At 40.0% G+C, this 16218-nt stretch overlaps 1 protein-coding gene across 1 annotated transcript in view; it reads right to left on the bottom strand.

The window, feature by feature from the left end:
* GOLGB1 (golgin B1) overlaps nt 1–16218 on the bottom strand; it is a 98631-nt gene that overhangs the window by 56075 nt on the left and 26338 nt on the right. Inside the window, exon 8 of the mRNA XM_080819093.1 lies at nt 15525–15638. Coding sequence (XP_080675219.1) covers nt 15525–15638 — 114 coding nt within the window. The remainder of the gene's footprint in view (nt 1–15524; nt 15639–16218) is intronic.

Here is a 16218-nt window from a genome sequence, read left to right as displayed (position 1 = left end):
TCAATAAGGGAAGGGACATTGTTTTATCGTCATTGTTCTCCAGCATCTAGCATAGTATATGTCATACTGAGTACCTGGTGCTCAATAAATAATGAATGAATGCAGTTCCTGCCCTCATGGAACTCAGAGTTCAGTGGGACAGTCATATTTAACCAGCTAATTATAATTCAAAAATCGTAGAGGCCTTGAGAAAGATACTTATAAGTATTAACAGGAGCAGAGAAAAGGGAAGTTTGCCAAAAGTCACATAGCTATAACTATTTATATAGTAACTATCTAGTAAGAGGCACAATTTGAACCCAACTGTCTGATGACAGCTAAAGAAGGGCCTTGGGATCAGGATATAGGTTTTATTAGGATGGGAGATATGGGAAAATGTTTCTATGAAAGAAATTCCTCAAAGAGAGTTGAAAATCAAGGGTATGACTGCCCTTCTCCAGCAGCATGCAGTGCCCAGATGAACAAGCAGAGAATGGGGGCTGTAGCACCAATTCCATGTTAGTACTTGGCTACTTGGATGTGATGAGACAAAAACACAGGGAATCCAAGGGCTGATAAAAGACTAGTCCAAATGGTCAAACATGAGGCAGCAGCAGACGGGAAAAGGAGAGAGGCCAAGAAAGAACTAACATACCAAAGGACAACGTGAAAGGATCCAGGGACCTTAATGAGAATGAAGGTCAAGACGGACAGAGAAAGGGAATGACAGGATGGGATACAGCCTGGGATGGGATACTTGAGCTTAAGATTTTAGAGTATCAGTGTCTAATCACTTTAGATTTGGGGAATATTGCATGGTGCATTACTTCACGCCAACAGAGAATCAACAAAAACAAACAAGGGATAGTACATAAAGCACAAGAACCATTCAAGATAGCAAAGAAGCAAAATGACAGGAAGGAAAACTCACTAGAGGAGGACAGTATGACATTCTAGAGAAACTAGAAATCAAGCACAAAGAAAAACAGTCACAATGAAAGATGTGAAATAGAAGCTTTGTCAGGGAAGGAACGATATCTGTTTTGCTTATCACTTATCCACTTATCCACTTAAGCAGGGAATATTTGTTGAAAGGATGAATAAATGGCATCAATTCTCAGAAGACGTGATTTTACATATGCTGCCTGGGAACTACAGTAGAAATGGGGGGTGGGAGGCACCTGGGTGGCTCAATCAGACTCTTGGTTTTGGCTCAGTTCATGATCTCAGAGGTGTGAGATCAAGCCCCATGTCAAACTCTGCCCTGGGTGTGGAGACTACTTAAGATTCTCTCTATCTCTGGAGGGGGCAAGATGACGGAGAAGTAGGAGACCCCATTTCAACCGGTCCCCTAAAATAAACTAATTATCTACTAGAACACTCTGAACACCCATGAAAGCAGCCTGAGATGTAGGATTATACACTTCTGGATCTCTGCGGGGCAGAAGACACCAGTGGAGAAGTAAAGCAGAGTGGGAACGATTGGACTGATATCAGAGGATATACAGAAGGGGAGGGAGCCACCAGAAGCAACCCATTTGAAAGTTATACCCCAATATAAAAGTGTCCTATGACTGGGGACCAGCACTGACTTAAAAGCACTCAAAAAGAGTAAAAGATCTTAAGGGGCAACTGGTAGATTCGGGCAGTCACGGGCACAGGCCTAAGCCCATGGTCCCAGAACAGTCACCGCCAGCAACCATCCATGCCAGAGAGAGTGCAGTGGAGGCCGTGGGGTTGCAGGGCTTGCACCACAGTTCAGCTGGGCACACTCCTGCCCCCACATGAGGGAGTCTGGTGACAACGCCAGCCTGTGCTCCCTAGAATTTTTGCGCACTGTGCAACTGGGATCTGACCCACTCCCTGCCAATGGCCGAGAAAGCTCCATGCAGGCGCTAGCCAGTGGTCTCTAGGACCAGACAATGGTCTGGACTCTCCCAGCCAGGGCCTGAAGGAACTCATTGTGATCTCCTGCGGTGGCAACCTGAGGTCTGGACCCCAGACAGTAGTCCCAGTGAAGGCAGCCACCAGAAGCGGGCTCCCTGGACCAATATCGCTCACGGTTTTAGGGGCACCGGGGTACAGAGACAAGTGGGCACTTCAGGAAACCCCTGAGACAGTGTTTGGGGACGTGCTCTGCCTGTGGGAGGCTGCACAGCTCAGCGGAGTTTGCAGAGGAGTCTGTGTGTTCTGGACCACCCAGAGGGGAGCAGACGGAGGCTTCTCTCTGAGATGGAGGTCTGGGTGCAGTTTGCTTTCTAACAAACCTCCAAAAAGCCCGCAAAAAGCCACCAAAGAAAAAAAAAAAAAAAAAACCTCCAGAGAACAAAAGCCTGAAAAACTGGTTTCCACAGAGCCCAGCCCCTTGACAGGGGGCAGGAGGACTCAACCCAAGCAGGACTGACTGAAAAACAACGCAGCAGTCCCCTCGCCCAGAAAGTCAGCCAAAAGAACAAGAGGACAACCACCACAGGGTCCCCATAAAACTGTAAAACGCCAATATGGGGGGAACAATATATTAAGCTCCCAGTATTGCGCCAAAAACCTATATATTTCATAGAAACAACTTTTATTTTTAATTTGTTCTCACTATTCTTGTCCTCTTTTTTTTAACCTACTTACCATTACAATAGAGGTTTAGTATAACATATACTATAACAACCTTTTAACTTGACCTTTTTTCATACATATACCTCTGTTTTCTTTTTCTGTTCTATTTTTTTTAATATACATATAGATGTAAGCTTCAAGGTAATCCTCTTTCCCTAATCAATACTACTCCTATATATAAACCAGTTTTACTCTCCCTTTATCTCTGGAAAGTTGAGCCCTTTAACAAAGATATCAAGATACACTCAGGAGGAAATCAAAATAACCTTCCTTGCCCACATTGAGGATTTATAACCACCCTCCCATCTTTGTTTTCTGTCAGTATTTCTGTGTATTTGCTTTTGTTCTGGTAGTATATAAATCTGATCCTTGGAGTTCATTTTGTCTGGATTCTTTTTTTTTTTCTTGTCATTTACTTTTGTTGGTCTTTTCGTTTGTCTGTTTTTGTTTGTATACCTTATAAATCTTACCTCTGGGGCCCATTCTAGCTGGGCCTTCTCTTTTTTTTTTTTTTTCTGTCTCTCTCTTTTTTTCTTTTTTCTTTCTTTTTGGTGATGACTTCCGATTGCTGAGAAGCGTTCTAGGGTGCACCTTGCCTGGATCACAGCTGATATATTCAGCTACACATCCCCTCAACTACATCTCACCAAGATGACTAGGAGAAGGAACACCCAACAGAGGAAAAATTCAGAGACTGTGCCCTCTCCATCAGAACTACTGGATATGGACATAAACAGTATGTCAGAATGGGAATTTAGGGTAACAATTATCAAGGCAATGGCCAGGTTGGAGAAAACTGTTAGTGACAACATGGAATTGCTAAGGGCAGAAATGAAAGCTACTTAGAGAAGAAGTTAAAAATGATATCAATGAGGAGGAGGAGTCAAGATGGTGGAGAAGTAGCAGGTTGAGACGACATCAGGTAGCAGGAGATCAGCTAGATAGTTATCAAACCACTCTGAACACCTACAAATCCAACAGGAGATCAAAGAGAAGAAGAGCAGCAATTCTAGAAACAGAAAATCGACCACTTTCTGAAAGGTAGGATTGGCGGAGAAGTGAATCCAAAGCGACCGTGGGGGGAGGGGCCGGCTCCCAGCAAGCGGCGGAGCAACAGAGCACAAAATCAGAACTTTTAGAAGTCTGCTCCACTGAGGGACATCGCTCCAGAGGCTAAGCTGGGGTTAAGCCCATGTGGGGACAGTGTGGCCTCAGGTCCCGTGGGGTCACAGAAGGATTGGGAATGTCTGAGTGTCGCAGAGCTCACAGGTATTAGAGTGGGGAAGCTGACTACAGAGACGAGAGCCAAGGAGTGAACTCTCAACTCGGGGTTACCTTAAATTGTGATCCATGGCACAGGCCACTGCTCTGTGAGCAGGGACCCCAGAAGAGCATAGGGATCTGAGGGGTTTGGAGATTCCAGGCGGCGTTGCGTGCCAGAGACAGAGATGCTTGGTCACAGGCTGAGTGAGCTGGGAGCGCAGCCGGAGGCCAGAGGCCAGGGAGATGGGAGTGACTGAGTGCTTTTCTCTGAGGGCGCACTGAGGAATGGGGCCCCGAGCACTCAGCTCCTCCAGACTGGAGATTGGGAGGCTGCCATTTTCATTCCTGTCTTCCAGAGCTCTATGGAAAGCGAAAGCGTTCAGGGAACAAAAGCTCCCGAAAGCGAACCCAAGCAGATTAATTAGCCTGGCCTATGGTAAGGGTGGTGCAATTCCGCCTTGGGCAAAGACATTTGAGAATCACAACAACAGGCCCCTCCCCCAGAAGATCAGTAAGAAATCCAGCCAAGACCAAGTTCACTTACCAAGGAGAACAGCAGAATCCAGAGGAGGAGAAAGCAAAGCATGGAATTCATGGCTTTCTCCCCATGATTCTTTAGTCTTACAAAGTTAATTAATTTTTTTTAAATTTTATATTTTTCTTCTGCTAAAAATTTTTCATAACTTTTACCCTTTCCTCTTTTAAAGTTTTTAAACTAGTTTATCCTAACAATACCTTTCATAAAAAAAAACAACTTTTTTGAACCTTCATTATTATATTTTATAATTTTTTTTATAATTATATTTTGTCCTTCGTTTTATCTAACTTTATTTTTTGTACACACATAGGGTTTTTTCTTCTAAAAAACTTTGGGATACAACTTCTTCTAATAGATCAAAATATACCCTCAATCTAGCACACAGCTTTGTTCTAGTCTCCAGCCTGAGCAAATTCTGTACACTCTTTTTCTTTATTCTCCCAACCAATTTATCTTATCAACATCTTTTTAGAAAAATTTTTTTTTTAATTTTCATCTTTATAGCCATATTCCATCCCCTCATTGTCTTTACCCTTACACATGTTTTTCATTCTTTAAAATTTTGGGAGGAAGCTTCATCTAAGAGACCAAAATACTCCCCAAATTAAATGGGTGACCCTGTTCTATTCACCAGTCTAATATATACATATATATATATATTCTTTTTTATATTTTTTCCTTTTTTAATTTTTTTTTTCTTGAACTTCTTTTTACCCCTTTCTCCCCCCCACAATTTGGGGTCTCTTCTGATTTGGTTAAAGTACATTTTCCTGGGGTCTTTGCCACCCTTTTAGTATTTTATTTGCTCCTTCATATATTCTTACCTGGATAAAATCACAAGGCAGAAAAACTCACCACAAAAAAAAGAACAAGAGGAAGTATCGAAGGCTAGGGACCTAATAAATACAGACATTGGTAATATATCAGATCTAGAGTTCAGAATGACGATTCTCAAGCTGCTAGCTGGGCTCAAAAAAGGCATGGAAGATATTAGAGAAATACTGTCTGGAGAAAGAAAAGCCCTTTCTGGAGAAATAAAAGAACTAAAACCAAACAAAGCCAAAATCAAAAAAGCTATTAATGAGGTGCAAACAAAAATGGAGGCTCTTATTGCTAGGAAAAATGAGGCAGAAGAGAGAATTAGTGATATAGAAGACCAAATGACAGAGAATAAAGAAGCTGAGCAAAAGAGAGACAAACAACTACTGGACCACAAGGGGAGAATTCGAGAGATAAGTGATACCATAAGATGAAACAACATTAGAATAATTGGGATTCCAGAAGAAGAAGAAAGAGAGAGGAGGAGCAGAAGGTATACTGGAGAGAATTATTGTAGAGAATTTCCGTAATATGGCAAAGGGAACAAGCATCAAATTGCAGGAGGCACAGAGAACCCCCCTCCAAATCAATAAGAATAGATCCACACCCTGTCATCTAATAGTAAAATTTACAAGTCTTAGGGACAAACAGAAAATCCTGAAAGCAGCCCGGGACAGGAAGTCTGTAACATACAACAGTAAAAATATTAGATTGGCAGCACACTTATCCACAGAGACTTGGCAGGCCAGAAAGAACTGGCATGATATATTCAGAGCACTAAACGAGAAAAACATGCAGCCAAGAATACTATATCCAGCTAGGCTATCACTGAACATAGAAGGAGAGATAAAAAGCTTCCAGGACAAACAAAAACTAAAAGAATTTGTAAACACCAAACCAGCTCTACAGGAAATATTGAAAGGGTTCTCTAAGCAAAGAGAGAGCCTAAAAGTAGTAGACCAGAAAGGAACAGAAACAATAAACAGTAACAGTCACCTTACAGGCAATACAATAGCACTAAATTCATGTCTGTCAATAGTTACCCTGAATGTAAATAGGCTAAACGCCACAATCAAAAGACACAGGGTATCAGAATGGATTAAAAAAAAAAAAAAACAACCATCAATATGCTGTCTACAAGAAACTCATTTCAGACCCAAAGACACCTCCAGATTTAAAGTGACGGGGTGGAAAACAATTTACCATGCTAATGGACATCAAAAGAAAGCTGGGTAGCAATCCTTATATCAGATAAATTAGATTTTAAGCCAAAGACTATAATAAGAGATGAGGAAGGACACCATGTCATACTCAAAGGGTCTGCCCAACAAAAAGACCTAACAATTTTAAATGTCTATGCCCCTAACATGGGAGCAGCCAACTATATAAACAAATTAATAACAAAATCAAAGAAACACATCGACAATAATACAGTAATAGCAGGGGACTTTAACACTCCCCTCACTGAAATGGACAGATTATCCAAACAAAAGACCAACAAGGAAATAAAGGCCTTAAATGACACAGTGGACCAGATGGACATCACAGATATACTTAGAACATTCCATCCCAATGCAACAGAATACACATTCTTCTCTAGTGCACATGGGAACATTCTCCAGAATAGATCACATCCTGGGTCATAAATCAGGTCTCAACCAGTATCAAAAGACTGGGATGATTCCCTGCATATTTTCAGAAAATAATGCTCTCAAGCTAGAACTAAAGAGGAAAGTTGGAAAGAACCCAAATACATGGAACTAAAGAGCATCCTTCTAAAGAATGAATGGGTCAACCAGGAAATTAAAGAAGAATTGAAAAAATTCATGGAAACAAATGAAAATGAAAACAAACTGGTTCAAAATCTGTGGGACACAGCAAAGGGAGTCCTGAGAGGAAAATATACAGCAATACAAGCCTTTCTCAAGAAACAAGAAAGGTCTCAAATATACAACCTAACCCTACCCCTAAAGGAGCTGGAGAAAGAACAACAAAGAAATCCTAAACCCAGCAGAAGAAGAGAAATAGTAAGGATCAGAGCAAAAATCAAGGAAATTGAAAGAAAAAAAACCAACAGAACAAATCAACGAAACTAGGAGCTGGTTCTTTGAAAGACTTAATAAGATTGATAAACCCCTGGCCAGACTTATCAAAAAGAAAAGAGAAAGGACCCAAATGAATAAAATCATGAATGAAAGAGGAGAGATCACAACCAACACCAAAGAAATACAAACAATTAAAAGAATATATTATAAGCAACAATACGCCAGGAAATTTGACAATCTGGAAGAAATGGATGCATTCCTAGAGACATATAAACTATCACAACTGAACCAGGAAGAAATAGAAAACCTGAACAGACCCATAACCAGTAATGAGATTGAAACAGTCATCAAAAATCTCCAAACAAACAAGAGCCCAGGGCCAGACGGCTTCCCAGGGGAATTCTACCAAACATTTAAAGAAGAATACATACCTATTCTCCTGAACTGTTCCAAAAATTGAAATGGAAGGAAAACTTCCAAACTGATTTTATGAGGCCAGCATTACCTTGATCCCAAAACCAGACAAGGATCCCATCAAAAAAGAGAATTACAAACCAATATCCTTGATGAATACAGATGCAAAAATTCTCACCAAAATACTACCCAATAGGATCCAACAGTACACTAAAAGGATTATTCACCACGACCAAGTGGGATTTATTCCAGGGCTGCAAGGTTGGTTCAACATCCGCAAATCAATCAATGTGATACAATACATTAATAAAAGAAAGAACAAGAACCATATGATACTCTCAATAGATGCTGAGAAAGCATTTGACAAAGTACAGCGTCCCTTCCTGATCGAAAAATCTTCACAGTGTAGGGATAGAGGGCACATACCTCAGTATCATCAAAGCCATCTATGAAAAACCCACCGTTAATATCATTCTCAATGGAGAAAAACTGAGAGCTTTTCTGCTAAGGTCAGGAACATGGCAGGGATGTCCACTATCACCACTGCTATTCAACATAGTACTAGAAGTCCTAGCCTCAGCAATCAGACAACAAAAAGAAATTAAAGCATCCGAATCGGCAAAGAAGAAGTCAAACTATCACTCTTTGCAGATGATATGATACTGTTTGTGGAAAACCCAAAAGACTCCACTCCAAATCTGCTAAAACTTATACAGAAATTCAGTAAAGTGTCAGGATATAAAATCAATGCACAGAAATCAGTTGCATTTCTATACACCAACACCAAGACAGAAGAAAGAGAAATTAAGGAGTCAATCCCATTTATAATTGCACCCAAAACCATAAGATACCTAGGAATAAACCTAACCAAAGAGGCAAAGAATCTATACTCAGAAAACTATAAAGTACTCATGAAAGAAATTGAGGAAGACACAAAGAAATGGAAAAATATTCCATGCTGATGGATTGGAAGGACAAATATTGTGAAAATGTCTATGCTACCTAAAGCAATCTACATGTTTAATGCAATCCCTATCAAAATACCATCCATTTTTTTCAAAGAAATGGAACAAATAATCCTAAAATTTATGTGGAACCAGAAAAGACCTCGAATAGCCAGAGGATAATGAAAAAGAAAGTCAAAGTTGGTGGCATCACAATTCCAGACTTCAAGATCTATTACAAAGCTGTCATCATCAAGTCAGCATGGTACTGGCACAAAAACAGAAACATAAATCAATGGAACAGAATAGAGAGCCCAGAAATAGACCCTGAACTCTATGGTCAACTAATCTTTGACAAAGCAGGAAAGAATGTCCAAAGGAAAAAAGACAGTCTCTTCAACAAATGCTGTTGGGAAAATTGGACAGCCACATGCAGAAAAATGAAACTGGCCCATTTCCTTACACCACACATGAAAATAGACTCAAAATGGATGAAAGACCTTAATGTGAGAAAGGAACCCATCAAAATCCTTGAGGAGAACACAGACAGCAACCTCTTCGACCTCAGCCGCAACAACTTCTTCCTAGGAACATTGCCGAAGACAAGGGAAACAGGGCAAAAATGAACTACTGGGACCTCATCAAGATCAAAAGCTTTTGCACAGCAAAGGAAACAGTTAACAAAACCAAAAGACAACTGACAGAATGGGAGAAGATATTTGCAAACGACATATCAGATAAATGGCTAGTATCCAAAATCTATAAAGAGCTTATCAAACTCAACACCCAGAGAACAAATAATCCAATCAAGAAATGGGAAGAGGACATGAACAGACATTTCTGCAAAGAAGACATCCAGATGGCCAACAGACACATGAAAAAGTGCTCCACATCACTCGGCATCAGGGAAATACAAATCAAAACCACACTGAGATATCACCTCACACCAGTCAGAATGGCTAAAATTAACAAGTCAGGCAATGACAGATGTTGGCGAGGATGCAGAGAAAGGGGAACCCTCCTACACTGTTGGTGAGAATGAAAGCAGGTGCAACCACTCTGGAAAACAGTGTGGAGTTTCCTCAAAAAGTTGAAAATAGAGCCACCCTACGACCCAGCAATTGCACTACTGGGTATTTACCCTAAAGATACAAACGTAGTGATCCAAAGGGGCACGTGCACCTGAATGTTTATAGCAGCAACGTCCACAATAGCCAAACTATGGAAAGAACCTAGATGTGCATCGACAGATGAAGGGATAAAGAAGATGTGGTAAATACATACAATGGAATACTATGCAGCCATCAAAAGAAATGAAATCTTGCCATTTGTGAAGACGTGGATGGAACTAGAGGGTATTATGCTGAGTGAAATAAGTTAATCAGAGAAAGACAACTATCATACGATCTCCCTGATATAAGGATGTGGAGATGTAATGTGGAGGATTTGGGGGGTAGGAAAAGAATAAATGAAACAAGATGGGATTGGGAGGGAGACAAACCATAAGAGATTCTTAATCTCACAAAACAAACTGAGAGTTTCCGGGGGGGGGGGGGTAGGGAGAGGGTGGTTGTGTTATGGACATTAGGGAGGGTATGTGCTATGGTGAGTGCTGTGAAGTGTATAAACCTGGCGATTCACAGAGCTGTACCCCTGGGGCTAATCATACATTATATGTTAATAAAAAAATTTAAAAATTTTAAAACAGTATAACAAACATCAATGTATCCAACACCCAGGAAAAAAAATAAAACACTACTAATTAAAAAAAAATGCTAGCAATGAGATCCAATCTAATCTAAATACTCTAATAGCTAGGGTAACTGAGGCAGAAGATAGAATGAATGATCTAGAGGACAAACTGATAGAGAAAAAGGATCAGGAGGAGGCCTGGAACAAACAGCTTAGAAGTCATGAAAACAGAATTAGGAAAATAAATGATGCCATGAAACGTTCCAACATCAAAATTACTGGTATCCCTGAGGGGGCGGAGAAAGAAAGAAGACTAGAAGATATAGTTTAACAAATTCTCCATGAAAATTTTTCCAATCTGGGGAATTTTTGTGTTTGTGTCCTAGGGGTAGAAAGAACACCCCCAAAGATCAACGAATCTAGAAAGACCTTGAGGCACTTGATTGTAAGACTGACGAATCATAATTTTAGACAAGAGCTTTTGAGAGCAAATGGGGGAAGAGATTCCTTACATACAGAGGAAGGCCCATCAGAATAACATCAGACCTGTCCACAGAAACCTGGCAAGCCAGAAAAGGCTGGCAAGACATATTCAGGGCACTTAATTAGAAGAACATGCAGCCAAGCATACTTTATTCAGCAAGGCTGACATTCAAAATGGATGGAGAGATAAAGAGCTTCCAAGACCAGCAGGGTTTAAAAGAGTATGTGACCACCAAGCTGGCACTACAAGAAATAGTAACCGGGTTCTATAAAAGAAGAAAGAACCCAAGAGTGTCATAGAACAGAAATTTACAGAGACAATCTATAGAAACAAGGACTTCACAGGCAACATGATGTCAGTAAAAACATATCTTTCAATCATCACTCTCAACATAAATGGCCTAAATGCTCCCATAAAATAGCTCAGGGTTGCAGACTGGATAAAACAGGACCCGTCCATATTTGTCTATAAGAGACCCATCTGGGACCTAAGGATACATCCAAACTGAAAGTGAAGGGATGGAGAAGCATCTTTCATACCAATGGGCCTCAAAAGAAAGCTGGGGTAGTGACTCTCATATCAGATAAATTAAATTTTAAACTAAAAACTATAGTCAGAGATAAAGAAGGACACTACATCATTCTTAAAGTGTCTATCCACCAAGAAGATCTAACAATTGTAAATATTTATGTCCCCAATACAGGAGCAGCCCACTACATAAGAAAACTATTAATCAAGATAAAGAGTCATATTGATATGAATACATTAATAGTAGGAGATCTTAACACGTCTCTCAGTAATAGACAGATCATCGAAGCAGAAAATCAATAAAGAAACAAGAGCATTGAATGACACATTGGACCAGATGGACCTCATAGATATATATAGAACATTCCACCCTAAAACAACAGAATACTCATTCTTCTCAAGTACACCTGGAATTTTCTCCAGAATAGACCACATGCTAGGTCACAAATCAGAGCTCAACCGGTATCAAAAGATTGAGATTATTCCCTGTATATTCTCAGACCACAATGCTTTGAAACTGGAACTTAACCACAAGAAGGTTTAAAAGGAATTCAAACACTTGGAAGCTAAAGATCACCCTGCTTAAGATGGTTTGGATCAACCAGGAAATCAAAGAACTTAAACCATTCATGGAAACCAATGAGAATGAAGACACTTCAGTCTAAAACCTATGGGATATGGCAAAGGCGGTCCTAACGGGGAAATACATAGCCATCCAAGCCTCCCTCAAAAAAATGGAAAAATCCTGAAGACACCAGCTTTCTTTACACCTTAAAGAACAGGAGAACCAACAACAAATTAAGCCAACACCACAAACAAGAAGCCAACTAATCAAGATTAGAGCAGACATCAATGAGAAAGAAACTAGAGATACAGTAGAACATATCAACGAAACTAGAAGCTGGTTTTTTGAAAGATCATTAAGATCAATAAACCATTGGCTAAACTAATCCAAAAGAAAAGAGAGAGGACCCAAATTAATAAAAGTATGAGTGAAAAGGGAGAGATCACAACTAACACCAAGGAAATAGAAACAATCATCAGAAATTCTCATCAACGGTTATACACCAGTAAGTTAAGCAACCTAGACGAAATGGGTGCATTCCTGGAAAACTATAAACTTCCAAAACTGAATCAGGAAGAAATTGACAACCTGAATAGACCAATATCTAGTAACTAGATTGAAGCAGTGATCAAAAACCTGCCAAAAAACAAGAGCCCAGGACCTGACGGATTCCCTGGAGAATTCTACCAAGCGTTCAAAGAAGAAATAATGCCTATTCTCCTGAAGGTGTTTCAAAAATAGAAACAGAAGGAAAACTTCCAGACTCTTTTTATGAAGTCAGCATTACCCTGATCCCAGAACCAGGCAAAGACCCCACCAAAAAGGAGAATTTCAGACCAATATCCCTGATAAATATGGATGCCAAGATTCTCGACAAGATCTTAGCTAACAGAATTCAACAGTACATTAAAAAGATTGTCCACCATGACCAGGTGGGATTCATCCATGGGATATAAGGGTGGTTCAACATTCATAAATCAATCAATGTGATAGAATAAATCAATAAGAGAAGAGAGAAGAACCACATGGTCCTCTCAATTGATGCAGAAAAAGCATTTGACAAGATACAGCATCTGTTCCTGATTAAAATGCTTCAAAGTATAGGGATAGAGGAAACATGCCTCAACTTCATTAAATCTCTATGAAAAACCCACAGTGAATATCATTCTCAATGGGGAAAAGCTGACAGCCTTCCCTTTGAGATCAGTACCATGACAAGGATGTCCACTCTCGCCACTGTTGTTCAACATAGTACTAGAAGTCCTAGCAACAGCAATCACACAACAAAAAGAAATAAAAGGTATTCAAATTGGCAAAGAAGAAATCAAACTCTCTCTCTTCGCAGATGACATGATACTTTATATGAAAAACCTAAAGGACTCCACCCCCAAACTACTGGAACTCATACTGCAATTTAGTAATGTGGCAGGATACGAAATCAATGTCCAGAAATCAGTTGCTATCTTATACACTAACAATGAAAATACAGAAAGGGGAATTAGAGAATCGATTCCATTTACTATAGCACCAAGAATCATAACATACCTGGGAATAAACTTAACCAAAGAGGTAAAGGATCTGTACTCGAGGAACTAGAGAACACTCATGAAAGAAATTGAAAAAGAGGGACGCCTGGGTGGCTCAGTTGGTTAAGCAGCTGCCTTTGGCTCAGGTCATGATCCCGGCGTCCTGGGATCGAGCCCCACATAGGGCTCCTTGCTCAGTGGGGAGCCTGCTTCTCCCTCTGCCTCTGCCTGCCTGTGCTCGCTCTCTCGCTCTCTCTCTCTGACAAATAAATAAATAAAATATTTAAAAAAAAAAAAGAAATTGAAAAAGACATAAAAAGATGGAAGAGCATTCCATGCTCATGGATCAGAAGAATAAACATTGTTAAAATATCTATACTGCCTAGAGCAATCTATACTTTCAATGCCATCCCAATCAAAATTCCACTGGCATTTTTTAAAGAGCTGGAACAAACAATCCTAAAATTTATATGGTACCAGAAGATACCCTGAGTTGCTAAGGAAATGCTGAAAAAGAAAAACAAAACTGGGGGCATCACATTGCCTGATTTCAAGCTTTACTGCAAAGCTGTGATCACCAAGACAGCATGGTACTGGCACAAAAACAAACACATAGACCAGTGGAACAGAGTAGAGAGCCCAGATATGGATCCTCAACTCTATGGTCAAATAATCTTCGACAAAGCAGGAAAAAATATACAGTGGAAAAAAGACAGTCTCTTCAATAAATGGTGCTGGGAAAATTGGAAAGCTATGTATAGAAGAATGAAACTCGACCATTCTCTTACACCATACACAAAGATAAATAGAACTGGATAAAAGACCTCACTGTAAGGCAGGAATCTATCAAAATCCTAGAGCAGAACATAGGCAGTAACCTCTTTGACATTGGACACAGCAACTTCTTTCAAAATATGTCTCCAAAGGCAAAGAAAACAAAAGAGAAAATGAACTTGTGGGATTTCATCAAAATCAAAAGCTTCTGCACAGCAAAGGAAACAGTCAACAAAACAAAGAGGCAACCCACGGAATGGGAGAAGATAATCACAAATAACACTACAGACAAATGGCTGATATACAAGATCTATAAAGAACTCCTCAAACTCAGCACACACAAAACAGATAACCACGTCAAAAAATGGACAGAAGACATGAACAGACACTTCTCCAAAGAAGACATACAAAGGGTAACACGCACATGAAAAAATGTTCATCATTAGCCATCAGGGAGATTCAAATCAAAACCACATTGAGATACCACCTGACACCAGTTAGAATGGCCAAAATTAACAAGACGGTAAACAACAAGTGTTGGAGAGAATGTGGAGAAAGGGGAACCCTCTTACACTGTTGGTAGGAATGCAAGTTGGCGCAGCCACTTTGTCTGTCAAATAAATAAATAAAATCTTTTAAAAAAATGAAAAATAGAGCTTCCCTATGACCCTACAATTGCACTACTGGGTATTTACCCCAAAGATACAGATGTAGTGAAAAGAAGGGCCATCTGTACCCCAATGTTCATAGCAGCAATGGCCATAGTTGCCAAACCATGGAAAGAACCAAGATGCCCTTCAATGGACGAATGGATAAAGAAGATATGGTCCATATATACAATGGAGTATTATGCCTCTATCAGAAAGGATGAATACCCAACTTTTGTATCAACATGGATGAGACTGGAAGAGATTAAGCTGAGTGAAATAAGTCAAGCAGAAAGAGTCAAGTATCATATGGTTTCACTTACTTGTGGAGTATAAGGAATAACATGGAGGACATTGGGAGAAGGAGAGGAGAAGTGAGTTGGGGGAAGTAGGAGGGGGAGACAAACAATGAGAGACTGTGGACTCTAAGAAATATACTGAGGGTTTTGGAGGGCAGTGGGGTGGGGGGATGGGTGAGCCTGGCAGTGGGTATTAAGGAGAGCATGTATTGCATGGAGCACTGAGCGTGGTGCATAAAAAATTAATTTTGTAACACTGGAAAAAAAAAAAGATTCTCTCTCTCTCTTCCCCTCTGCCCCTTCCCAACCCCCCAAAATAAATAAATAAATAAATAAAAACAAGGTGAAAATGAATACTCCACTCCCAAGGCAGGCAGTAAAGATCACAAGGCAGTACCTGGTTTTTCTGTTCAGCAGTAGTCAACTCCTGTTGCAGCAAGCCCACGACCTGAGCACGGCCCAATAAGGCTTCTTCATGCTCTTCAAGCTTCCTCTGCAGCACCTTTAATTTCTGAGAAGGAAATGTTTTAGATACAGTGTGCTAAACCAATGAGCACCGTTATCTGTTTACCTTTCAAAAGATCATGTAGATTTGTGTATTTAAGAGTTCTGAATGTTGAGGATGGCAGATTAAAGAGTGGGACACCAGCATGCCATGCTCCCCATCCAGCAGCAAAAAAAAGAATCTCCAAAAATGACTTCTCCAGTATAGTGACAATAGCTAAACTGAGACACAAGCAAGCCCCTGAATTAGGGAGTCTTTTTAACTATTCGAGAAAATGATACAACCACTTTTAAAACTAGAGAGTCAATGTCCTACACCTCAGTAACATAAGTGCAAGTATATCTCACTCACCAACAAAGACATTCTATGCAGGCAAGAACCTTCTCTTCTAGTTTTCATGCATAGGACATGCACTCGATAAACATTTGTTGGATAAATAAGTCAATAATACATGTATACATTAATATTCCAGTTCAAAAAGTGTATTCTGAAGGATTACTTAGAATATGGAAGAAGTTTTCACTCAAAAACAATTAAATGGATCAACCATGAAATACCACTAGAGCACTTTTGGTTACCACACTAC

Source organism: Martes martes (assembly GCF_963455335.1).
Source record: "Martes martes genome assembly, chromosome: 1".
Taxonomy (NCBI): Eukaryota; Metazoa; Chordata; class Mammalia; order Carnivora; family Mustelidae; genus Martes; species Martes martes.
The sequence above is the reverse complement of the archived record's forward strand: the minus strand, read 5'-3'. Positions and strand labels throughout refer to the sequence as shown.